This window comes from Colius striatus, chromosome 14 (assembly GCF_028858725.1).
Source record: "Colius striatus isolate bColStr4 chromosome 14, bColStr4.1.hap1, whole genome shotgun sequence".
NCBI classification, from domain to species: Eukaryota; Metazoa; Chordata; class Aves; order Coliiformes; family Coliidae; genus Colius; species Colius striatus.
The window spans coordinates 20,422,250-20,448,589 of NC_084772.1; the positions used below are offsets into that span (position 1 = coordinate 20,422,250).

A 26,340-nucleotide genomic window follows, 5' to 3' on the forward strand; every position below is an offset into this window, starting at 1 on the left:
GAAGTTGACCAAACTTTCCTGTTTATTCTTTGAAACTGGAAAAGGCTCCTTGGGTAACAGTGATGAGCTGTCAAAGTAACACAGGCATTTGCTCAGCTTGCTCACACCTGCCCTGAAGGAGGCCAAGTGCTGCACTCAGGTTTGGCTTCTTTTACAGCCCTTTCCTCTCAGAGCCCTCAAAACAAAAGGTGAAGCCCAGCCCCTTCCCTCAGGCAGGGCAGGTGAGCTGCTCCAGCTTATCCTGTTCCACATCACTGTGGCCTGGAACTGAGGTGTCTGATGTCAAGTGGCATTTCAGACTGAGCAGCTCAGCTTTCCCTCTGTGCTGCCTGTGGCTCAGCAGGGAGCTGCTGCACCTGCATTTGTACACTCTGAGTCTGATGGAGGTGCTTGGAGATGAATCCACTGGTGTCAGGTTAAGGAGGTGAGTGCAAAACACACAGAGGAACAGGACACACCTGCTCTGGGGAAGCAGGAGTGTTCATCCAAGGGGAAAGAAAAGTGCAGATTGCTTTAATGAAGCTAATGAACACAGCCAGCCTCGTGCTCTTTCCCTCCCCAAGCATTACAAAGCCTGCAACGCAAAACCCAACCTCAGAATCAGGGAGTTACACAAGGAAAAGGGGGAAAAACCACCCCAAAGGTCAGTGGCACTCACATTGGTAACTTATCCTCCACTCCACTGCCCCATCAGCCTCTCAAACAGCCCAGTGCCCAGCTGCTGAGTGCCTGCCACACCATCCCTGGGCAGCTCAACACAGCAGAAGGTCCTTGGCCATGGGAGCAACCAGCTACAAGACAGAGTGAATACACTGTCATTTCCCTCAACTAGCAAGTTGGGATGCTACAACCCACCTCCACACAACCCCCCAGACCCCCAGCAGGCCACTCCAGCTTTCAGTTAATAAAAGCAATACAGAGTCATCCTTGCTTCAAAGCAAACAGGGCCAGCTGCATTTGGGGCTGGGTTTCCCCTCCAAGCATGCTTGCACATGGATTTGCCTTCTCCCCAGTCCAAGTTTCCCAGCTACCCCAGTCTCTGCTGGCCCATGCCACAGCTGAAAGGTCCAAGTGATTCCATCCTTTTCCTCCTCAAACACAACCCCTCAAAGCCTGACAAGTCCATCTGGGCTGCAGTGAGTCTCCTCCAACCACGATGCCTGATCACAGCACACTTAGAGCTATGAAATCAGGCCTGAGGCAAACAAACTGCCTGGATGAGGAGCTTTTGATGCTTCTGTTTTCCAGCTGGCCAGACCCATGTGTTTTGACAACACACAAAGCGTGAGCTGGGAGCACAACACAGCCCAGGCACGTGAGCCAGTCACTGCTCACTGCTCCTCAGCCACAATTCAGCCCTAGGTCTTGCTGTGGCTGCTGCTCTGCTGCCTGATTTGCTTAATCCAAAAAGGCTTCTGCCAAGAGACTGTTCCTGCCCCTCACAGGTTGCTTTCCAGCTTTCCCAGCTCTTCCCACCAAGCTGGGATCAACTGTCCCCAGGATTTTCCTACTGACTGAGCAGGATGAGGACAGGTCAGCATCAGAATCATATCACCATGTGCCAGGCTCTGCCACACATCAGCCCAGCAAACACCCCACCAAGCTGGGCAGGCAGGGCTCAGGAAAGGGGCAGGGGGTGCACTGAGGGGTGCAGCCTGTGCCAGCCAGCACACAACACAGCAAGGAGTGTGACTGTGGTCACATCCATGGAACTGCTTTGGTTGGCAAAGCCCTTGAAGCTGCTGCAGTCCCAGCCCTCCCCTCACCCTGCCCAGCCCAGCACTGACCCACAGCCCTCAGCACCTCAGCTCCACGGCTTTGGGATCCCTCCAGGGCTGGGCACTCCCCCAGCTCCCTGGGCAGCCTGGCACAGGGGCTGACACCCCTCTCAGGGAAACAGTTCTGCCTCAGCTCCAACCTCAACCTCCCCTGGGGAAACTTGAGCCCATTGCCTCTTGTCCTGTTACTTGTTACTGGGGAGCAGAGCCCAACCCCCAGCTCCCTGCAGCCTCCTGTCAGGGAGTGTCAGAGAGTGCTGCTGTCTGCCCTCAGGTTCCTCTTCTCCAGGCTCAACACCCCCATTCCCTCAGCCCCTCCCCAGCCCCTTGTGCTCCAGCCCCTTCCCCAGCTCTGGCCACACTGCAGCCCCCCATAGAACCACAGAATCAAATCTCCCTCAGCCACAGGTGATGCTCAGGTCCAACCTCCCTGTCCCTACAGCTGGCTGCACTCCTCTTGTTCCCTCCCCTCTCCCAAAGCTTTCAGAGCTGCCAGTTCTACCACCTCCCCGTGTTCTCTGTGAGCTCTGCTGTAGCCGTGCAGGGGGGAACCAGCAAAGGCACAGGAGCACCTGCAGCACTTGTGCCTGTCTCTCCAAATCCAGCCCCTGAGCAGCTTTCTTAACCCTAAGCCAAATCAGAGGGAGATGTCTTCTGAAATGCCACAAAAGCCTGCCAGGCTTGGAGGAGCAGAAGGTGAGAAGGCAGAGCATTAATACAAGGTTTGCTACTCTCATTGCCTTTGCTGTAGACAGAAGCAAGCCCTGGTGTAGGAGCAGTGCTGCTTTCATCAGGACTAGCAGGTTCTGACATTTTGAGGCCAATCAGGTAAGCTGGAAACAAAAAGATGCTCATAATATGGAATAAGAAGATGTAAACAAAAGGAGGCAAAGCTGAGCTGTGCAATGCTCCTGCAGGGCACTGAGGCTCTGCAAAGCCAAGGAGATGCTCTCCCAGAAGGGAGACCCTCACCACTGCCACTGGAAATGGAAAGGGATGAGCTACAAGAACCATTTTAGCCTGGAGAAGAGCAGTGGAAGTCACCTACAGCAGCTCTACACACTCAGCCAAGCCCACACAGCTGTCCTGGCCACAGACTGCTCAGAGGAGGCAGTGCCTGGGGCCTCAGGCCAAGTGCCTGTGGGGCAGTCAATGCAGTCTGGAGTTTCAACCTCACTTTAAAACCAAAAAGCAAAAGCTATTAAGTCAGTTCTGCAAAACTTCAGGCTCTCTACTTGTCTTCAGGTGAGTGAGGGCACTGAAGGGAAGAGGAATCCTCAGTCAGAGCTGGGTGTAGGGACAAGTGATGAAAACAGCTGCCCAAGGGGACCTCTCAGCCCTTGAGGCTGTTGGGGAGAACACAAAGCAGCCAAAGCACTGGCTGGGGAGAACACAAAGCAGCCAAAGCACTGGCTGCACCAGCCTAGCAGCAAGCTGCAAGAGAAAGTGGCCACCCAGATACCAACCAGACTCCTAATGCCTTTGGGCATCCCAGAAACCTGCCATCACCAGGCTGGAAACCTCTATCTGCACAGTGCAGCACGTGCTGTCCCCCTGCACACAGCTCAGGGGCTGCAGCCAAAGGCTGAGAGGCCTGATTTTGGGCTCAGCTCACCTCTGTGCCCACAAGCCCAGGCTCAGAGAGCTGCCACCCTCCTTCCCCCCAGTGCTGAGTGATGGGGTGAGAGCCAAGACATCTCTTGCCTCTGCTGCTGCTGCCAGTAACACCTCTAACAGGCTGCTCACAAACAACCTACTTTTCAACTGTTCTTTGCTACAGCAGAAATAGCACTTCAGAGCCTCTCCTCTAGCACTGAGGCAGGTTTTCCACAGCAGACAAAGCAGTAGGAAACAAAGAGAAATGTGCCCCAAATCACCTTCAAATTGCCAGAGGTTTGTAAAAACCCAAAGAGACAGGGATTAACCCTGGGAGTAACCTGACCCTCTGCTCAAATCTCTGCTGGAGATTTGCTTCTCACACAGCTTGAGGCAACACTCAAGAGCCACAGATGGCAAAAAAGCCCTTGTGAGAGGGGGAATAAAAGCTGCTGAGGGTGGGGGAAACTCAGTGATTAAAACCCCTGCAGAGAAGGGGCCTGAATCCTCCCAGCACAACACACACACACACAGTTACAACCCCAAACCTGCTCAGGATGCAAGGGCAGAGTTTTGTTAGACACTGACAAGAAACCTGGAGTTTATTATCCCAGGCAGACAGCAACTGCAACAAAGGATGGACTTTGCCTGTAACCAATGCTTTCTCACAAAAGGCTCTTTCACCTGCACACAAGGATCCCTGTCACCTCTCTCCCTACACAGGGTTCATAACACACACTGAAGCAAGTGCTGGTGGTTTCTAGCACAGCTCCCAGGCAGCACAGCAGCACCAGCCAGGATTTTCCTGCACAGGACAGTCTACAGGGAATGAGCCTCCTCAGCTGCAGCCCACACTTCCCAGTGCAGCTCACATCTGCCCCACACAACATAGGTATCATGGGAAGAAACCAAGCCCAGGAGCTTTCTGTGGCAGCAGCAACCATCTGGGATGAAACAAGGCAAGAGCAGGGTGCTGGGAGTGGGGCAGCAGCACCTCCCTGTCAGCACCACCAGGAAAAGGAGCCAGAACAAGCCACAGCAATATTAAGAGAAGCCTTCACTGCTCCCTCAGTCTGTGCAGGGTGAGAAGAATGACACAGACCTGGGGTCAGCCAGTGCCAGGGACATGTGGCACCTTCTGCTGCCCACCCCAGCCAGGACTCAGCAGGCTGCAGCTGGGCTTATTTCACAGCCAGTTCTCCTCCCTTTACATATCCAAACCCACCTGAAAAGATCTGAGGTGAACCTCTGAGCACAAACTCACTTGGGATGCACCAGGTTCTGCAGCTGATCCTCACTTCCAGTTCCACACCCAGCTTCTGTGAGAATCACCTCCTCTGTGCTCAAGGAAACACCCAGACCTAGAGCCCCAGGGACAGCACATCCATCGAGCTCCAGAAGCCAGGGCAAGGCTCCACAGGCTGGTGTTTGCAGTGGGAATCCTCCCCTTGCTGCCAAGCCCAGGAGGAAACCACCCACTCCAATTCCTAAGCCAAGGATGCAGCTATGACACCAACCTCTCGTGATGCTGCTGCAGGGAAAGGCTTCTGGAGAGGAGGAGGTGCTTTGTCACTGCTGATGCCACATCTCATGGAGCAGCCAGGCAGCCTGCACAGGGATCACATGGGTTTTCAGGAGGGTAAGGCAAGTCTCCCAGGAGGAGAGATCAGCCTAGAGCACAGCAAAGGCTCAAAGGAGTCCCTTCCCTGGAGAAGAGCTCTTTCCAGAGACTGCTGGTGGTCAGAGCACAAGGCTTGTGTCCATCCACTCAATCAGCTGTGCTTCTGATCCAGCTCTGATCTTATTTGTGTTCCAATACATTCTTTATGCAGCAGGACAGGTCTGTGTCCTCCTCTGCAGGATCCCTGTGGCTCTACAAAGCTACCTTACCAGGCTGAGTACCAAGGACTGCCAGGGAGCAGCGTGGAGGGCAGGGAGGAAAGGGCACTCACAGATCATTTCACTGGGATGGGGACATTTGGGGTAAAAAGGCTTTAATCAAAGTGCATGCTTTTCTTCAGAGGTACCAGGAGCGAGGATTCCCCATCCCAGCCCTGGCTGGGGAGCGCAGCAGCCTTTGCAACCCCGAGCCTTGTCCATCCCAAATCACCCTTCAAGTAGCCAAGGATTGAATGTTCTTCAGCATTTCATCAAAAGCCTCTGGGGAAGGTGCTTGGGCATTCTGGAAGGAGACCTTGATCCTGCTGTAGAGGCTGAAGGACTTGAGCTCCAGCCAGATGAAGCCAAAACGATCGTCGTCGAAGAGCACGAAGACCCCCGGGGTCCTCTCGGGGCTGGTGAAGCCGTGGCCAGCGATCAGCCCCGTCCCATAGAAGCTGCAGGCCAAGGAGAGGAGCACAGAAGGTGTGACAAGGGTCAGGGTCACCCAGGACATCAAGAAACAAGCACAAAACTATGACCAAGTCGCCGTGGGGTGCTACGGGATGGGGAGTGCTGCCCCTCGCAGCACTGAGACTGCCGAGGGCAGGGTAAGGGCAGAAAGTCTCTGTTGCTATTGGGGCTGCTGGTTTTGGGGCTGCTTTAAGTGGCACAGCAGAGCTGCACTCTGCCAGTCCAGCCCACTGAAGCCATCTGGGATTTGCTCCTGGAAGCCCAGGATCCAGCCAGGCTCCCTTCAGAGACAAGGAAGGGCACGTTGAGACGGTGGGCAGAGGGGTAAAGCTGGCAACAGAAGCCAGGGACAGAGGAACCTGAGGGGAAACAGGGAGAAAAGCAAAGGCAAGGGAGGCAAATCTAGGAAAGGAAAGAGAGAGAAAACAGGAGCAAAAATGGGGGAGGAGGCTGGGAAAAGAGACACAATGTCTGGAAAGATTGATGTCATCTGGAACTGAGAGAAACCACGAGAGATGCAGGAAAGGCCACATGGAACAGGGGCACTGTGGAAGGGGAGAGAAAGGGCTGGAAGGGGGGAGAAAGGGCTGGAAGGGGGGAGAAAGGGCTGGAAGGGGGGAGAAAAGGTGAGGCTGAGCTCCAAGGCAGCAGCAGGAGGTGCAGGGTTCCCTCAGACCCTCTCAGGTGTGACAGGGCCCTTCTGGCCTCGAGCAGCTCGTGTCCATGAGCACAGATGTCTGCCTCAAGGTCACTGTCTATGCCTCAGCTTTGGGGTTATTTGTCCCCACTTCACTGATTCCACCTCCCATGCAACAGGACTCTCTGCATACCTGCACCCACTGCTCAGGGTGCTCAGCACCATGCAGAGCTGGCCCCAAGGCACCAGAGGCCAGGGAGGGATGGGGAAAGCACAGTGTTCCAGCCAAGCAATACAAGTGACACACAGAAAAGGGAAGCAGCTTGTACAGATCTGTCAATCCATGAGCTGGGCAGCTCTGGGAAACAAAACCACATCAAAAACAACAGGGGAGGGAGGTGGTGGATATGGAGAGGTGCTTGCTTCAGAAGTGGGAGGGTGAAATGCAGCAAGGAAGCAGGATGGCAGATGAGAGTGTGGTAAGAAAAGGGAGTAAACAGGAGTGGGGGAGACAGTGGCAGAAGGGGCTGGCAGATGGGTGTGTGCAAAGCAAGCAAATGCAGGCCATGCTTCAAGGCCTCAAGGCCTCCCCTCCTGCTGGGACTGGCAGCCCAGGCTCTAACCCCACGTTACCAGATCCGGCAGGTCCGGGGATAGTCCTCGTTCCTCGATATGACGCCCATGGGCAGCACGAAGGGTTGGGAAGCTGCTGCCTTCTCCTGGGGGGGTCCCTCAGCCCCAGCTGCAGTCTCTTCCCCCTCAGCACCTTCTCCTTGGTGGGGCCTGGCAGCAGGCTGGGAGGCAGGCTGCTGGCTGTGCTCCTCTTCCTCCTGCTCCTGCTCCTCCCGACGTACCTGCTCCTGCACCTCCAGCACCAGGCGAGAGAGCTCGCTGAAATCCCGCAGGGTCTCGATGTCAGGCAGCTGCAGGGGATGGGCCAGGTCAATCTCCACAGTCTGTTGGCCAGCTGGGATGTTGGGATCTCCCTGGAGACAGGAAGGGACAGCATGGCTGCAGAGGCAGGGTGCTACAGACCTGCATCCTCCTCATACTTCACCTCATTCTACAATCACCAAGCCCCACTCCCTTCACTCTTGGACCTTGTTCATTCTTCCCTGAGTTATGTCATCTCTGCTCTTCCCCTCACCTCAAAGAGGATTTGAAATCCAAAGCTAGGAGCCAGGCTGTACTTGCAAGGGTGAGACAAAGTCAAAGCTGCAAGTGCATTTTGTCAGGATCCCTGGCTGCAGGGAGGAAGGAGCTCAGTAGCCTGGCTTCAGCCAAGAGCTGCCAACGTTTGCTCCTCAGATCCATGCAGGTGATCTCCAGTGACCTTCCCAGCTGCTCACACAAAGCAGTTGGAAGGGACACAAAAACAAAAGGGAGGTGAGGTGGCTTCATGAGAAACTGGACAGAGCAGGTTCCAGCTCCTCTGCACGTGCTCAGATCCACTCAGTGCCACCAGTTCCCACTAGGAACAACAGACAGCTCTCCCATGGCATCAAGACTACTTCAACAACCAGCTGAGAGAGAGGCAAATGCACTCACAGTGATTTTAGTCCCTTTTGCCTTCTTCCCATGAAAGCTCAGCATGACAATCTCCAGGCCATGGCTGCCATAGGTGCCTTTGAAGAGCCCTGGCTGGATGAGGTCCTGGGGCGTGCTGGGAGGGAGGTAGATGCGCCGGTACGTCAGGCAGTTGCTGTGCAGGGAACCCAAAGGGGAGAGGAGTTAAGAGAGAATCCCCTGCCAGGAGGGATGTGTTTGCAGTCTGGGATGTCATGGAGAAAGGGGGGAAGCAGGACAGATTTTGCTTTAGAGCTAGGCAGGCACTCCCTCCCTCACTCCCCTCGCCTCTCTCTGCCAGTCCTTGTTAGCACACCACGAGGCTCCCACAGCAAGGCCCCACTAAACCTCCTCACTGCTTGGGATTTCCAGAGAACCCAAGAGTTAAGCACATTCAGACATCTGCTGTGTGAGCTGGTTGCTGTTAGAAGTTTGGAGTGACAGCTCAAAGCCTCCAGTTCTCAGGGACTGTCTGATCTGTGCCTGGTGCATGACAAGCGTGTTGCTTACTCAGAGGGATAATAAGCACACAGCTCCTTGGGATCCCAGGCATTCGTGCTGCCTTCAAATTAAACACACTTCAACGACTCCAAGCCACCTTACTGTGCAGAGCTACTGTAAAGAACCTGGAACCTTGTTATTACTGCTGTCATTACACCTCGTGTCTCTGTACAAGTGGAGAGCACTGTGCTTCACACACGTGTGCCTGCAGAGACACAACGTTCCCCAGCTGCTAAAGCCCACTGCAAGGGTCTCATCTCTGGAATAAATGATCCAATGTGCTCTTGAAGCTGCAGCAGCCTAGAAAGAGCTGGTGTCCTTACTCATATTGGCTGGTGTAGATGAACTTCATCAAGATGAGCTCTTGCATGTGCTCGTGGAAGATGTCTTCCAGAGTCCGACCCCACTCTTCCCTCAGCCACGTCCGGAACTCCTGCAGCCCCAGGACACAAGGGGAGAGACAAAGGCACTTCATCTGCAACATGATGTACCCTGATGTACCCCAGCTTGACTTTCCCTCCTCAGCATGAGTCACAGAGAGGAGAGATGCTGTGCCAAAGACAGAGGATGTGTTGCTACAGAGCTGGCTTGGAAACAGGCTTAACAAGTGATAACAGTAACTGCCCTCTACCTGCCAGACAGCACACAAGGAACAGTAACCACAGGCAGAACCAATTTGCCTCCTCAGAATAAAAGCAAAAGTGTCACCTGTTACTGCAGAGCAGCTGATCTACCACTCCCTGACTTGCCTTGCAGTGACTCCTTTCTGTGCCCATCAGCTGACTCCTGTGCCCCATCCTGGCACGTTAAACACAGAAGGCAAAGCTCACGAAGATTGAGGTTAAATCCACAGGGTTTAATGCTGATGCATCTAAATCCAAAGGGTGCTTTGAAAACATCTCTTGAAGTACCTCTACACCAGCTTTGACAAGTTAATACCCCACCATGAGTTAGCCTGATAACAGCTTACACTGGGATTGCAGCCTACCAAGTGATATTCCAAACCTGCTTGCTTTATCTTCCAAAGCCAGATCCTCCAATTACCATAATGCCATGCACACTTAATGCAGTCCTTTCAAAGTATTAAAGCATTTCTCATCTGCTACAAAACCAGGAAACACTTTAACTAAACCTTTCACCCAGCCCTTTCCCATTAGCCATTTGGAAGCATTTGCATCAGCTTTGTGATGCTCTAACGAGCTGGCAGCAAACACCACTACCTGGAACAGGTATTAGCTGAAGGTTTTCATCCTGCCATTTATACCTGCACCTTAAAATGTGTAGTGTGAGCCAGGAATCCTCCTTGCTGGGTACAGCTGACACAGGCATGGGATAAACAACCAAATGAAGCCTTTAATCCCTCGACCAAGACAACAAGCAGTAGAGAGGTGCCTCAAGCAGGTGTTCAAATACAGCTGCTCCTCAGTATTAGGCCTGTGTCTAAAAGATCTTAATTACACAGCCAGCAACAGCACAGAGATCAGTGCCTGGTGAGTGCTGCTGTTTTCCTTTGGGCAGGCCTGTCAGCAAAGAGGAATGATGTGACAGCACAGGGAGCAAAAGGGGTGCTGGGGCTCCAAGAGCACCTTGCCACACAGAACTGCCTGAACCAGCTTTTTGCTCAGTGGGATGGATGTTCACAACCTGTCAGGTACTGAGGTGAGGCCCAGGGTCTCCACTCAGACATTCTATGGGTGTAACTCTGAATTCACCCCATGTATTAGATCCTTAAACCACTCCTTGGCAAGTACAGAAAAGGTTCCCCAAGATCATAGAATCAACGGGCTTGGAATGGACCTCTAGAGATCATCCAGTCCAACCCCCTGCTAAAGCAGGTTCCCCTCCATCCTGCAATTCTTCCCCAGTGGCCCCTTGAAGTTTTGATTCAAGTCACAGATCACTTCCATTCACTTAAAAAAGATGGCAGTGATTGAGCCAGAAGCTGCACCAGCCTGGGGCTGTGTTCAGATGCACAGAAACGAGGAGGCAGAGACCACCAGCATTAGCTAAGAGCTGAGGTAAGGCAGCAACCTTTATCCTCAGAAAGGGGATATGGGAAGAGCCTGAAAGCAGACTCTTGGCAAAGCCCTTACCTCCTGCCTTCCCCCTGACATGCGGTGGTGATCTGTCTGGTTGCACTTCGTGGAGAACTCGTCCTTCTTTACAATCTGTAGGTACCATGGAGGAGAATTTCACAGGTTACAGACCTGTTTGGACACGCCTGGGATGACGTAACTAAGGCTTAGAGTAACTGCTTTACACAACAGAGTTGACTGAGTTTGCTAGAAAGGAAGAATCATGAAGTGCCACAGAGTGCATGAGCTGCAGAGCAGAGCAATCAAAGCCATAAACCCCTCAATGCTCTCTAATGACAGACATTGGTTTTAAGTTGCTTTGCTATCTGAGCTTCCCTTTTCAAAGGAAACAACCTCTCAGAAAGCTTTTCAAAGCATTCAGTGTACTAAACGGGTGATACATCACCTCCTCAGGGTCTCACCTTAAAGCTGTAAAACAGAACAGGTCTGTGTGTGTGCTTGGATCCACTCACCAGCTGCACAAGGCCACTTTATGTGTCCTTTCCCCCAGCCTCCACACACACTGGTGCTCCCACAGTGCCCCAGTCCAACAGAAGAGAACACAACAGCCTCGCTGTACTACTGCCAGAGAACAAATTCAGAGCAGGGAACAGCCCACACAACTTGTCAGACACATAATGAGCACAAAGCTGGCACCCAGACACACAACAAGGTGGTGAGAGCCAGATTCCTTAAAGCAAATTCCCCTACTTTGATGAATCCATTTCCACACCCGTGGTGTCGAGCACAGAGGTGCCAGAGGAGCTCACCTGGATGTGGCCATTGTGAGGGCCCTTGTGCCCATACATACACTCCACTGTGGCACATTTCCTCTCCATGAGGTGAATCCTGAAGAGAGGTTTGAATCTCATGGGGTCATCGACGTGAGGGTCGTGAGGTGGCAAGTACATCCAGCCAATGATGAACAAACCATCTACCTGCAGAGGGATGGGAGACAGGGCACAGGAGCTCAGCCTGCTGCAGGAAACAACTCTGGAGCCCATTGTGCAACAGGGCAGGAGCTGTACAACAGCTTGTTGCCATTTCTGAAGTGCTTCCCAGCAATTAAAGCAGACCATATGCACTCCCAGCACACCCCCAGTGACAGGGGAGGGAGTTTCTTTACAAGGCTCCCTGCACCACTGGAAAATGATCAGGTTTTCATTACTGCAAACAGCTTTGTGATGGATGCTGGGTGTGCAGGATCCAGAGGGAGAGGCTGCACTGAAGAGACCACACAGTCAGACTCTAATTGGTTTGAGAGCTCATGCTGGCAGACACTCGAAGAGAGGGATTCTGCTCCTCATGATTATCCAATGCCTTTTGGATAAGGAATTCTTTGGCTTTATTACTCACAGACAGCACAGGAAGCAACAATCTCCTCTGGTGAGAGGTACAAGTGCCAGCTCCCTTCCTGCAGACATAACAGAATCCTTTCCCCTCAAGCCATGCAGTTCCAGAGGAAGGATCTTTTCGGAACAGAAAGGCCTGAGACCAAAGCAGAGCAGAGGCTCTGCTTGTCTTCACACAGCCACCACATCATGTAAGCACTGGTGCACTTGGATGCACTCTTACACCAGTTCATGGGATAGAACCTTGTGAAACCCAAAGGCCTCGTGACATGTTGGGCTTCAATCTGTCAGCTACTGAAAAGAACAAGGGCTTCAGGCAAACCTCTGGCCCAGCTCTCACTGATACAGAGTCAAGTGTTGTTCATCAACTGCTCTCCCCAGGAGCAGGAGAGCTGCCAGACTCCATGGGTCTGCCTCTGATGCATTAGCCTTAGACATGGCTGGTGAAAGGTATGGCAAGGAGAGCTGCACAAACACAAGTGCAGAACTCTTTCCAAACCATTCAGCTGCAGGCAAAGATGACACAGTAAAGCAATGGGCCAGTGCTAAAGCCTCTGGGTGCACAAGGAATGGACTCCTGTGTCAGCCACTGGAGTATCAGCACTGAGCTCTAAATCAAGCCTTTCCCTGGAACACTGCTCATGTTTTCTGTGGCTCCTTGGAGTGCAGCTGGAACCCTACAGCACTGTCTGGAGAGAAGATGCAAGAAGCAACCTCAGTGCCCCCAGTCCCTTGGCTGAGGGCTGACTGTTCTCACTTCTCAACAGCACAGAGCTGTCAACCAGGTCTAGAAAGTGCTATAAAAAGAGTGATGAGCTGAGGGCAGCCCCTCAGGAGGAGGCTCTCACTCACCACCACGTTCAGCAGTCCCCCGTAGGGCCCGATGTCCGGCTGCCACAGACCCAGGATGTGTCGGTAGCGGTGCAGCACTAGGGAACAGGGAGACACTCAAGTGAGCACATCAAGCTAAGGAACTGGGATGTGGGGAAAAGAAAGCAAAAGGAAGACTGCTACCAAACTGCACACGCTGAGCAATGCCACCCACAACCACCTTTAGTGAGGGACAGCAAACTGGCTCCACTCAGCCACACGCAGGCAGCTGGGAGCTGAGGCCTCCCACCAGCTCACACGGATTGATGTTCTTCCTGCCCCAGGGGAGGGGCAGGAGTTAATTTCCAGGCCTTTACACAAGCAGATAGCTCACCAGGAATTCCCAGAAATCTTTAGGGACATGGTCTCATTAATGCAAACCACATGATATACCCAGAGATAGAACCCAACCGAGCATCTGCTACCTCTGGTTACCAACAATGTACTCAGTGCCTCAGACTGCAAAGCAACAGAAAATAAGGGCAGAAAGGCTGTGGGGAACAGGGAAATCTGAGCATTTTGAAAGAATTTCCCTGCCTTGTAGAGACAAACTTGTCTCCAGAGTTGAGCATCCTTAAAAGAAGCCACGGAGGGAGCAGGGGTGAAGCACACAGAGCATGCCAGCCCGGGGTCTGCTGGTGTCAGCAGCTCAGGAACAGCCTCTGAGGGAGCAGCTCCACTTCAGCAGTGCCCCAAAGCTGCTTCAAAGCCCTCCTCAAAGCCTGCTGCAGCAGGTGAGGCTTCTCCACTTCTCCAGAGCCAGCTGCACTTTTAATCCCACCAACACTGAAGGACAGGCAGGAACGTTTTCAGCAAGCAGGAGAAAATGCCTATTACAGAATGACCTTCAGCTCCCTCTCCTAAGGAGAGCTTGGGGATGTACCTGCCTCCAGTCCTCACAGTCAGCCATTCATTTGGTCCACATCATTCCTGACACTGCACACAACCTGGCATTTTGGGCAGGAAAACCAGGATGCAGATTTATTTCTATGAAGATGGCAAGGAGACACTCTGCTTGCCCCACAGGGATGCTCACAGCCACCTCAGAAGGCCACAGTAATCCATTTTAACCCACAGGACTGGCTTGAATACTCTTTGCATCAATTTAAAGGAAGAATTGTGTTTCAGGGCAGCTGCTACACCAGCTTTGTTTCATGGATCATGTAAGCTAGCAAGGACTAAAGGAGTGTTTTTATGACACCACAGCAGAGAACTTGCAGAGAGGTTTAAGACAGCTGGGAAGGTTGTCAACTGGCCTGGAGGAGCCTTTTTCCTGTGCAGTAAACAATTTGAGATTGATGACCTGGTTTCAGGCAGTGCAGCACAAACAGCACTGAGGCAAGCAAGCAAACCACACTCACAGGCTCCTGCTCTCAGAGCTGTAATTACACATTAATGAATGCTATGTGCTCCACCCACCACAATCTGCTTTCAGCCCTGGCAGGCACTGATAAAACCCAGCTTTTCTTCCACTTTTAGGACAGAAAACTTGATGCTAAGCTATCCAAGTGTGATGAGGATGTCCCTCCTCCCCCAGCTCCTGTTGGAAGCACTTTCAGAACTGTGGCTACAACTGATGGGCTTTTCAACAGTGTGGAAAGTGTCAGCTGGACAAGGCAAGCCCTTCCACTTCAAGCCATCACCAGGAGCAGTGGTGCTTCAGGAGATGTGGCTGAGTCACAGGCAGAACCTGTTTCACTATCTGTCCCAAGCCCCAGAAACTTGGGGTTGCAAAAGAGGGAAGGGGCCAAAACCCATACCATTCACCTCCAGAGAATCCTGCCCACTGGAGAGCAGCTTCTCTGATTAGTTTGCACCACTACTGTGCACAGCTCTTCTTTCTACAGCCCCAGCTGTCTGACACCACAGAAACCTCCAGACAAGCTGATGGGAAACAGGCTGCAAAGTGAGCAGCACTTCACCCAGCCTCACCCTCCCTGCACACCAACACCCATGGCAGGGACACCTTAATGGCCAAGTCATCTCCTTCCCTTGCTCAGGGTGCTGTGGGCTCCTCCTCCTCCTGTTCTTTCAAGAAAGAAAGTTACTGAGGAAATGCTGGTACTTGGCCAGAGGCCCAAACAAGTCTCAAAGCAAAAGCACTGCTCAGTTTTCAAGCCTTCAGCGTCTCTGGGCTCCAGCAAGCCAGCAGCTGTGGTCACTGCAGGGAAAACCTGATGAGTTCCAGCTCTGCCTCTCCCTGGCAGGAGACAGGATGGATCTGATAGTTGTTTCCCTCTCTGCTCCTCGAAAGAAAACAGCACTTGGGACTTTCTCCAAGGTTTTCCTCTGCTATGCACACCACCTATTTCCCTCAATTCCAAAGCAGCCTCTTGCCTGTCTGAATTTGAGCCCACATCCTGACAAATGGGGCAAACCCACAACCCACCAGACCCCCACCCGGCCTGGATACCACCCCCATTGCCACAGCAGCCCTGCAGATGGAAAGGCAGCTGGAATCCATCTAGGGATGAGCTAGGAAAAGCAGTGAATGGCCAAGCTGCCACTAACAGAAGGCTTGGGAAGGGTCTAAGGCCTGTGCTGTTTGTCAGTCAGCCACAGGACAAGGGGGTGCCAGGGAGCAAGTGCAGAGCAGCATCAGTGCAGGCACATCACAGCACACCCCACACACGTGGCAGCAAACAAGGTACAGCCCCAGAAGGGCTTCTTTGAGGACAGCAGATGCTTTCAGATGTTACTGTTCTAACTCAAGCGTTTTTCAGTGCCTGTGCCCAGCTGGGAGAGCACAGCAAGAGAAATGTAGACACCTAAGAGGGGAGTTTGCAGTGAAACCTGCAGCCTTTAAAGCAGGGGGAGCTCATTTGGAGTGGAAAAGATCTGATCCACTACAACTCCCTTGGACTCTCAGGGTGTAGCACGGTATCTATAAGCAAAATGAGCTGGAACAATGCAAGCAGTTGCTGCCCTCCAGCTGGAGATAACTGATCTGCTAGTGGAAAGAGCACAGTGTCAGCCAGGCCAGCTTAAAACCCTGGGGAAAGCCATCTGAGCTGACCTGGCCAACGCTGCAGGAATATGAATGAGGGAGCTCTCACATGGTGAATCCTGGCAACATGGTTTTAACACACAGGAGGGGAAAAAGGCAGTTGCATCTTAAAGCACTCTGGCTGCTCTCCAAGTAATACAAGACAGCCCTAGAGAAAAGGGGCACTAGACATCAGACGTTTGGAGCTACAGAAAGAGCTGAGGGAACAGCACAAAATGCCATCTGAGAGCCACCAAAGGCCATGTTTGGAGCAGACTTCCAGGCAGCAACCTACAAAGGAACCTCTGTCCTGGGAGGCAGCTTGGACATGCCTCTCCTTCCCATACAGCTCCTGAACTAGGCTGTTGTTGACAGGCAGGGCTGCCAAACCTAAAACCTTGTAGTGATCCCTGCTGTAGCACTGCTGCTGTTTGTCTGCCATGGCTCAGATATTCACATGCATTTGAATTCTCTGCCTGACCCACACTCCACTGCTTGCTTTGGCACAGGGAAGCCTGCAGCATCCACTCTGCCCATTGCCATGTGCTAAAAACCACATTCCCAAGCACCAGTGAGTTAGTGGCTGAGTCTGTAAAACTCTGCAGACCCAGAGGAGCATTACAGATAGCTCAACATCCCCTCCAAGTACCAAGCAGCACTGGCTCCCTTAATTCATGTAAACCAATCAGTGCTTTCCCCCAGCTCCTGTAAGCATTAAACTCCAATCTTTCACTATTCTTCCCTCAACACAACACCAGGAAGACAAGAACAGTTTACCAAGAGCAGCTATTTGACTGAGGATGGGAAACCACAACCTCTGAAACACCAGCAAGATGTTTCCTAGAGAGGGAGATGGTGGTTGAAAGGATTCACTGTGCAGGGAGGGAGTTAGTATGGAAACCCTCTGCATTTGTCACTGGGAAGGGCTGTAGATCTGAATGGAGCTCATGTGGTTCAAGACAAAGCTTTTTGCTTGTCCAGAGCTTACTGGAACTTGGTTTTGGGAGCCCTGACCGGGTTACCTGAATACTTCCTTCTAAGAGAGGAGCAATCTGTGAAGAGCAGAGTGAGTGTTTCTCTCCTGTGAACACAAACCCTCCTTTTTTTTTGCACCATCAGGACAATTTCTGTCTCAAAGCACTTCAAAAGGAGAATAACACACCTCAGCATGCCTGCCCTTACCCACGTGGTCACTCCAAAGGGACAGCAACACTCCACTAAGGCCCAAGCAACCAGCTAAGGGGCACAATCTGGGCTGTCCCAAGGTTCACCCCAAAAATCACTTGCTTCAAGCACCATCCCACTCCATGCAGCAGGTAGTGTGTGTGCTGAGAGCAGGAAGCAGGAGGCAGCAGGAGGTACGTACGGCAGGTGTAAACATCTCTGTACTCCATGTGCTCGTAGTCGGGAAGGATTTTCATATAACGCCCCGACTTCACTCGTGGGTTTATACCTGAACAGACACAGCAGGGTAAGTACCAGCAAACTCTGCTCCACTGTAACCATCCAACTGGATCAACCAAGCAGGAATGTCAAACTCTTTCTTGGCCTTCACTTCCAGTTGTGGGGCACCGTTGGTTTCCACCGGCCCCAGCCTCGGGTACGCTGGGTTACCAAGAGGGCTCACACAGGATCTGGCATGTTCAGGGGTGCCACAGACAGTATTTACACATGGCAGCCAGTGAGTTTAAAGTGGAATCAGGGTCCTCTTCAAACTCTCTAGTGAGACTGTAACAAGCACTGTTGTCTTAAGGCCACTTAAGCAAAGGAACTGCATGGACAGCAGCCCAGGCCTTGGATCACTTGTGCTTTCTAACACTCCAGCTCAATTCCCTGTTTCCCCACACTGCTTCTTACAGAAACTCATTCAAGGGACAGCAAAGTACATGTAAGTCCTGCCAGCAGCCCCAAAATTAAGTCATCTGCAATTAAAGAAGTTTATGGGACAGTAAATGGAGTGACACCACTAGTAAATTGTTCCAGTGTCTGCAGCAGAGCACGCTGCTGAGTCCAAGCAGCAGACCTGAGGTGGTACATCCCTGAAAGCCAGAAAGAGCTGCCAAGCATTCTGACTTCAGAGCAACCACTGCTAGTCAGGATTGCTGAGTGGATATGCACACAGTCCTCAGTCCAAAGGCAACAAAGTCTATGACAGAGGCACTTCTCACACCTCAAGTGTGACTCTTTGCCAGTGGATGCTGCAGATCCCTGGTGCAAAGGCAGATGAGAAGCATACATGCCAGACATCTATTGAGGGCTATTAAATCAACAAACTGCATCACACTGGAAATCCCCTGACCTGAAAACAGTCAGAAGCCGGGGAAGTACACAGGACAGTGTCACACAGGCTTGTCCTCTTCTCAGTCTGCCCTGGGTGACTGCTCACAGCCATGGCTGCAAGATACAGCACTGGGCTAAAGAGAGATCATTGTTCTGAGCCAGCAAGGCCATTCTGAGTGCTTTCTGTACACAAGTTGCATATAAAAATGGCCTTGCTGGCTCATTGTAATAAATCTGAAGCCTCGAACTACTATAGTGGGAAAAGCCTCCAACTCCCAAAGAGATGTTCTGCCACATTAAGCCTGGCAATGCAGAGTTAAGATCCAGTATGGTATGTGCTGTATGGCTGCTACCACACCAGCATCACCCAGAGACACTGGATTGAATGGCAAGTGAGGGAGGCCTCAAGTGCTGACAAGACCTCTCTGTGGGTCTCTCAGCATCACTCAGCCTTCCCACTCAGCAAAATGAGGCAGTTCCATTCCTACTGCACAAATAAGTAAAGAGGGACTCTGGGTGATGAAGTAATTTTCCTGTAGATGCTCACCAAATCTATTAAAGATGAGATTAAAACCCTTCTACCTGTTCTTCTTTCCAGCATTAAGATCAATACTTGAGGTCATCACTGCTTCAAGGCTCAGCAAATACAGTACATGCAGGAGCTCAGCCAGATTTCAGGTCTGCAAAGCTTACAGAGACCTCTCATGATTGACCTCTCTGCTCTTGTTTCAGAAAGCAGGACCCTCCTTGAACAGTCAGAAGCCACAGTTTAAGTGCTGGGGGTTAAATCTTAGTTTTATGCTAAGGAACTCTTACAGAATTTGTGGTGGGGAGCAGACAGCAGAGGCTGGCAGTGCTGGGATGGGAGCTGCTGGGGGCTTTGTGAGGCTCTCTGAGCTCAGCTTCTGACTGCAGTGGGCAACATTTGGTGACAGGAGAAGCCTCACCATGGAAACAGGTCTCTGTTCAGTCCTTAGCATAACGTGGTTTCTCTCATCTGATGATGCTCCCACCTCTCCTACTGTGACACAAAAGTGCATCTACCTTGGAAAAGGCACAGTGAGTCAAAGGAGTTGTGGTCTCACTCCCATAGGCATCCCTGCACCACACTGACTCCCAGGCAGAGGCCCAGCCCTGCCAGGCTCTCTCCTCCTTCAGGAGCTGCCCAGAGGAACTCTCATCCCTTCACCTACAGCACTTTCCCACTGTCACCATGCAACACTGTCCTTTCAGACCCACTCTCAGCTATGCTGCAGCTATCAAAAACCACCAGCTGACTCCTTTGCAAGATCTGAAAATGGCAAAACAGGAAAGGATGAAGAACATACTTTATTGTAAAGCTAAATCACATGGTCTTTTCTCACCAAAGGATGAGGGGGAAGGCACAGACACCCCAGTTCTTGGCCTCTGCTTAGTATTAAACACAACTCCAAATACATCAGCTTCGAGACGAAACCCTTGCCATGAGTAAGGCTGGATAACTTCTGCTGCCCAAGTCTGCTAAACACTGAACATGTGTGTGCTGTCCTGACTGGTACCAAGCAAGGACAGCCAGCTGTGTCAGCTTTCTCACTCACGTTTGGCATAGACGTCTCGGCAGGACACTCCCGTGATCTCCAGCTTCCGCAGGTTCTCACACACGCCGTACTCTGCAACGACACAGGGGACAGCCTCAGCTCTGGCACAAAGGGCTCTGCTGCCTGGCCTCTGGGCAGCTACTGCTTGAGGAAAAATGACAGCTCATTCAGGTGATTTCTTACAAGCTGCCACCTTAAGTCCAAGACTCTTATTTCTGCTTTACAAACCATGAATGAGATGTAATTTCATCGCTGTGTTGGGATCTGACACGTTTTACAAGCAATGCCTGCAACAAACACAAGGGAAGGAACACACAAACACTGCAAAGTTCCAGATGCTTGCACCTAGACCAGAAAGAGTATGAAATGTGGAAGGCATCCTCATTCCAGCTGGGACTGTATGCCCATTTAGATCAAATCATGATTGTGTGTGGTAATTATCTACTCCCACTGAGGTATCCAACAGAGAAAACTGCCTATTAGGATCCTAAAGAAAAGGTCACAGGCTTTAAAAAGAATGAAATGGAGACATAAAACAGGCATCAGCATGTACAAATATGGTTACACTTGAAAGCAGATCAGATTGAGATGGGTCTGTTGTACACACAAATGCCTTTGATTGCTTACAGGAGAGCCTGAAAACAAAGCAATCCGGAGATCTTCAAGGCAGCTTTGAAGCAGAAAATGAGATTATGTCCCTTCATCTTCAGGAAGCCAATGCCAAACTTCTAAGGGAAACTTTGAAGGAATAAAAGCAAGTGCTAACATCTCAGTGTAAGATACCCTTAGAAGACCAGAGGGAGGAAATGAGAGGAAGGAGATCCCAAAAAATCATCATCAAGAAAAAAACCCCACCCTGCTGCAGTCACCTCGCTAGATCTCAGTCAGGAAAAACACCTTCCTTGGCATCAAAGGCATCCAGCACCACGGATCAAACACCAGCTTTCCTCAGCAATACCAAACACCTGCCAGCTATTTGATGCCAAAGCTCTGTGATGACTCTCATCAAATCACTAATGATAAAACTTCCCCTCAATTGAGCTTCCTTGAATTAATCATCTAGCGTGGCTGCCAAATGCCACTACCTAAGGCTGGTAACCTGCTGCACAGAGAGAATCCCTTTCTCATATATGAGAAATGAATGAATTCAGTCTCCTCCTGGGTATAAACACACTTGTGGTGCATGTACAGGATGATAAAGCAGAGGCAGAGCCTACTGTCAGCCCGCCCACGGGGAACACACGTCCTGCACAACGTCGCTGTGGGTAAGCAGCAGGTTCAATCAAGGGAAGAGTGGGCAGAAGGCACAGCAAACACATTGCCCTTCATTAACAGATGCAGAGGTCGGTGGCAAAGCTCCTGCTGACTTCTGTAGCAAAAGCCAGAGGAAGCTCTAAGTGTTACCAAACACAAGGTGGGATGAGGAAGCACAATTAGCCCGTGAGCAGGCAGATGAGCTTGCCGGAAAGAACATCCAGCCCAGCACAAACAAGCCATTTAGTGCTGGGCTCCAGCCAGCTGACCCAACACAGTAGATCTGTGAAACCACAGCTCTGCCAGAGGCTGGAAATTCAGACCCAACTCTGCAGCTCACCCCATGCCCATCCCTCCTCTCCCAGAGCCAGGGGGCTTTCAGCCACTGCTCTGCATGTGTCCACACGGGCTGTGTGCTTGGTAATGACACCAAAAGCATGGAGGGAACACTATGTTTCCTCCACTGATCACAAAGTTGGGATCTCTATAGGACAACAGGAACAGTGTGGTCATGGCTTGCTGTTTGGAAACTCTTTCCATGTAAACCAATCCTCAGCCAGGCACAGAACCAGTAAGGCACCCACTTGGCGCAGCAGGCGCTGCAGCTTGATTCCATTCTGTGTCAGTGAAGATATTTATACTGCATCACAAAGGGAGGAGACATGCAGAGGATCCTGTACTAGCACAGTGACGTTCTCTCTTCCTCCAGCCAGTGCTGATTTCTGGCAGAGCATTTTCCTTAGCAGAGCAGTAAGTCACTTGGAGTGCAGTCTCAGTGCAGTGACAGGCAGAGGTATCCTGAGACAACAGGGTGGAGTGGGGAGTGATTTGATGGTTCAAGCTGTGTCCCAGTTTCATGCAAGTGCCCTTGATAACCTGCAGTGAAACTTCATGAAGGCCAAACCACTGCTAAAGGTGCATTTCCTAAGCGTTGGAGTTCAAATCTGTCCTGGAGAGGTTCAAAGTTCTCCCAAGCAATAGAAAGTTTTGTTAAAGAAACCCCAAAGAAGACAAAGGGTGATTATTTTGGGATTGCTACAGGCTACTTGACATTAGACATCCAAGGCTTGGAACAAAGAAATGAGAATGCAATCTCCTTTCAGTGTGTTTTAACCCTCATTTGATGGTAACTAGTCCTTACCCTGTTTTGTTCAGCAAACAGCTCCACAGAGTCCAAACCCCAGCGTGATGCTTAGCTAAGTGCAGCGCTTAAGCCCTTGGGACCCATGAGCTGTTAACACCATGCTGGCTGCTTGATGGGGAAAAAACAGTCTCTTAGCTCACACTGCCCACAGAAAGCTTCAAATACCATCAGCAAGAGAGCTGGCCATCTCTTTTGAATCCAGATGAGAAGAGGGACAGAAAATGAACAGGAAGCAGAGCTTCAAGACAGCTACAGAGGAATAAAAGGAGGAGGTTTTCCTTAAAGAGAACAGAAAGGCTTTTCCAAGGAAGCTTTGAAGGGCTCAAGCTTTCTGGGAAAGTGCACTTCAGTGCAATTAAGACTGTTTTAGGGAAATGTATCTCAGTGCAAGAGCTCACTGAGGAAAGTATCTTAAGGAGTTAATAGTGACCGAAATTGAGCCAGGGAATGGATGCCCTTAGGACATGCTTACCTAATCCTCCTTCAAAAGCCAGGATGGAAATGGGTTTTAAAGTTCCTGACCAGCTGGAAAGCCTGTTTGATTAGATTTATAAGGAGTGCTTGAAAGATTTACCAAACACACAGTGACCCAGTGCTGTTTCCATGGTCCCATGCACCGGAATGTAAAGGACTTGGAAAGGCAGTCTCCATTTATTATGAGCTACACTAATGCTTTTGCAAGTGTAATTTACTCCCCCTGGTCTGCTCTCACCATATGCTCTCCTAAGCCTGAACATCCCCTTCTCCTTTCCACAAGAAGCTGTGTCACACACCTCCCTCTGTGTGGCCTACACTGAAGTTTAAACAAACAAACCAACAAGGCTCTTCCAATCCAGGTAAGGAAGAATCCCTGGACTCGTATCAAAGACCCAAATGCTGCTTTCTCTTTCCTCCTCAGCAGGACTCTGCAATTCAGAGGAAATTGGGATGTCTGGTAGAGCTCAAAACCCTTACCATTGCTAAGTGTCCACTGTGCCTTGACTAATCAAGTCCCCTAATTAGGGGCTAATGTGTGTTTACAGGCTCTACAGAGACCAGAAGGCACAGAAACCTAATGGATTATTTCAGAAACCACAAAACCAGGGAGATTCTCGGGCCAGCAGCTCTGAAATAGCAGGTGGGCAAGTTTAGAACCAGCTTCTGATTTCCAAAGGCTGAGTGATCAGATTAAAATACACCAACTCCTTTGTCAAACCCTTCTCCCAGGGGAAGTGTTGTCGCTACCACCGTGACATGCTGCAGCTGCAAAGAAGGAGCTGAGCAAAAGGAGATTTGATCTGCAAGAAATGAAAGCATTTGCAGAAACCTTAAAGCAAAAGGTTAGTAGCTTCAGGCCTACAGCTCACAAACAGATGTAGGGAAGATTCTCTGAAGGATGGCTACGGATAATCAGGACCTGCCATTAGCAGGAAGAAACAGCCACTGGCTTTTAGGCGGCCTCTCGGCAAAGAATGAGGTCAGAGATGAAGAAAAGCCCACTGTGGCTCACCAAAGACATGCACTACACAATGGTTTAACCTCACAAAAAGGGAAGCTTATTAAAACTACCCTCATGTTTACTCAGGTGCAGCACTACCAGAAATTGTTCCTGTTGTGGGAACAGTTGGACATCAACCCCCTGTGTGGATTCTCTGAAGTCTTGTAAGAGCTGAACTCTGCAACAGTCCCCTTGCTGAGTGCTTAAACCTAATTTCCCCCTTTTCTCCACAGGCATTTCTTTCCCTACAACCTGCTGAAGGTTGGGACCTCTAACATCTTGGCTGACATTTTTCAGCAGATCCAGAAGCTGTTGGAGACTGTTTTCACAAACAAAAGCCTTTTCATGCAAGCTCTAGACCTGGTTATTCTGAATGTCTGGTCTGTTTCCAGCTGTCCTGCTGCACTTGGGCTGTTTTATTTTAAGATGAAAGTGGCTCCTTTCCACTTTTCCACTTGAAATGGACTCTCAGGCGTTACTCAAGGCAGGTCAGGTCACCAGCCACACTGAACCGTGCTTCAATTCGACTCCCACTGCAGAGATCAGCAATCTCCTATTTATAGAAGACATGAAAGTGACGGCAACCCTCTTCTTGCCAAAGCAGCAATTCCGAGACATTGTTTACCCCAAACAGTTGCAATGATAAAAGGACAACAGCCCTAACAGCCTAATGCCTGTTACACAACTACTTCTGGTTAATCCCAGCGCTCCCCCAGCTCACCATCACCAGCAAGAGCCACTCTGCTTCCAGGAAAAATAGACCTCTGGATGCTTGCACTGATAACAACACCTTCTCAAGACAAATCTACATCTGAGGCAGCCCACAGCAGTGCAGGAGCAAGACATCAGTGCTCAAGAGATTGACTGAAGTGATTTGGGCAACAGCAGGGCTTTTCCTTCCATTCAGTGCTGCTCCTGCCCAAGGTGAAGGTAGAAAATGGCTAAACCCACTGCATGCTCACATTTGAACACGCTCAGGAGCTGAGCACCTGCAACAGATCACTGAAACACACACAGGGAAACTAACTGCAAAACAGCCCCTAAAACCATGGCCAATTTTATACCCACATGTACAAACACTGAAAGCTACAGTACTACCCACACTGCTGTGTAAGGCGAGGCAAAGCACCCTGAGCAGTGCAAGAAGTCCAGAGTAGGAACTGCCTGGAGAACCATGACTGGACAAAAGGCTGCAGTAACAGTTCTGTGGATGGAGGGAGTTTTTCAGCCCTCCTTTGGTACAAGATCCCCCTCAATCACACCAGCAGTCCATTAGTAGGGTCTCTGACAGAGGCTGGAACAGGCACACTGGAAGAACGTGAGAAACAGAGTGCAAGAAGAGAATAAAATCTTGTTTTATGCACCCCTCAACCTTGTAGCTAGCAAAGGAGCTTGAGACAGGAGTCAAGTCTTCACAAGAATGCTTTGGGATATATTTTCTAGGTACAGCCTTTGAACTGTCCAAGGGTTCTTGGATAGTGCTGATAAGGCATGAACTCACTCCCGTAAGGTTTAATGTGTTTGAACAGGCCCCACTGCCCATGGCAGGCAGCCACTCTGACGTACTGAAATCCCTCATCCCATGCCCTCACTGCTGTTAAAAACAGAAAACAAACAACAAACTACACATGACTTCATGTGCTGGCAGCAGATGCACCTGGCAGGATCACAGTACGAAGAGATGACGAGCACAGCAAGACAGCCCTTGGAGGGTGGGAGAGCTGACATTAACAAACAGGGAACCGAGCCACGCTGGTGTGAGGGAAGGAGTAAAGAATCACAGCCTAACAGAACAGAGCCACAGCAACCCAGAACTGAGGCACTGCTGAAAAACAGCCCACCCCCCAGCCTTTGCATTAATGCAGCACAGCACTCCTGCAACAGACACCCCCCAAGAAACACACATGTGGACCAAGGACCCCTCTGAACCCGGCCCTGTAACCTGTGACAGGACAGGAATGGATGACCTTAGCCCAGCCTGCCCTCCTGCCCCTGCTCACCAGACCCCAGCGGGCTCCCTGCTCGTGCTTTTACCTGCTGGGCCTCCAGCTGCACACCCAAGGGCTCCTTTCCTCCCCAGTGCAGAACCTGGCCATTCCCTGTCCTCGCTGCCCGAAATACCCCATCCTCACAATGGGCCTGAGAACATCCTATGTGGAGGCATCATTTGCCAGGGCCCGTGTCTGGTCCCATCCCCATTCCTCTTCTCCACCCCTAGGGAACGGCCTCAGCTCGGTGCCTTTGCTAGAGCTGCCCTTTTGCAGCAAGTGCCACCAAGAAGGGCTCACGCCCCAGAGGACACGAGACCAGCCCTCTCCTCCACTCCCAGCACACGGAGCCCTGCATGCAGCCCCCTGGCCCCGCAACCCCCATCCCCAGCTCCACCTCCTTTCTGCACCCCTTCAGGACCCCTCCGCTCCACAGCTCATCACCTCCCCACACCCTCCCGCCTCCTCCGGGCCCCTGGCTCCCCTGAGCAGCCGCCGGGGCCATCGCCTCGGGGCGGGCGGTACCTTCGCGGCAGCGCCGCCGCCAGATCGTGTCGGTGCGGAGGATGCGGCGGAACGTGGTGCAGACGCGAGCGAGGCTGGGCAGGTCGGTACCGGGCAAGGAACCGAAGATCTGCACCAGCAGCTCGGGTGGCAGCTCCAGCAGGGACAGCGGGGCCCGCCCGGCCGGGCCGGCCTCGGCGGGCTGCGGTGCGGGCCTCCCGCCCTCGATACGCTCCGCCGCCACCTCGTCCACCGCGGAGCCGCCGCCTCCCGCCTCCTCGGGGTCGGTGTCGGTGTCGGGCTCGCTGTCACCGCCGCCTCCGCGCCGCTGCTCCCGCGCGGCCCCGCGCCGGCGGCAGCCGCGGGCCGGGCCGACCCCGCAGAGCCGGGCGCACACCGCCAT

The 26,340-nt window shown here is 51.6% G+C and overlaps 1 protein-coding gene across 13 annotated transcripts; it reads right to left on the reverse strand.

Moving 5' to 3' along the window:
* On the reverse strand, window positions 1-26,340 carry FBXO31 (F-box protein 31). Of its 13 annotated transcripts, none has more exons than XM_062007288.1 (12): window positions 25,959-26,340; window positions 19,571-19,642; window positions 17,080-17,166; window positions 12,710-12,786; window positions 11,276-11,443; window positions 10,524-10,598; window positions 8,754-8,905; window positions 7,912-8,065; window positions 6,997-7,349; window positions 4,892-5,710; window positions 4,600-4,735; window positions 1-791 (listed from the first exon to the last, which is right to left on the reverse strand). In XM_062007288.1, exons 1-10 carry the CDS (start codon window positions 26,338-26,340, stop codon window positions 5,488-5,490), a joined length of 1,743 nt encoding a protein of 580 aa, XP_061863272.1. In that variant the 3' UTR covers window positions 1-791; window positions 4,600-4,735; window positions 4,892-5,487. The 13 variants fall into 13 exon arrangements, with proteins under 13 accessions (XP_061863272.1, XP_061863276.1, XP_061863275.1 ...); XM_062007292.1 differs by having other exon boundaries at window positions 1-458; window positions 659-791; window positions 4,600-5,710; XM_062007291.1 differs by having other exon boundaries at window positions 1-463; window positions 659-791; window positions 4,600-5,710.

What these genes read in the sequence shown, in the direction of transcription:
- FBXO31 (XM_062007289.1), bottom strand. Translation starts at nt 26,340, where the DNA reads ATGGCGGTGTGCGCCCGGCTCTGCGGGGTCGGCCCGGCCCGCGGCTGC. An exon ending in CCGAGACGTCTATGCCAAAC is followed by an intron (nt 17,167 to 19,570) that starts GTGAGTGAGAAA and finishes GTGTCTGTTCAG; the next exon opens with GTATAAACCCACGAGTGAAG. An exon ending in CCCCGGACCTGCCGGATCTG is followed by an intron (nt 5,711 to 6,996) that starts GTAACGTGGGGT and finishes CTTGGCCTGCAG; the next exon opens with CTTCTATGGGACGGGGCTGA.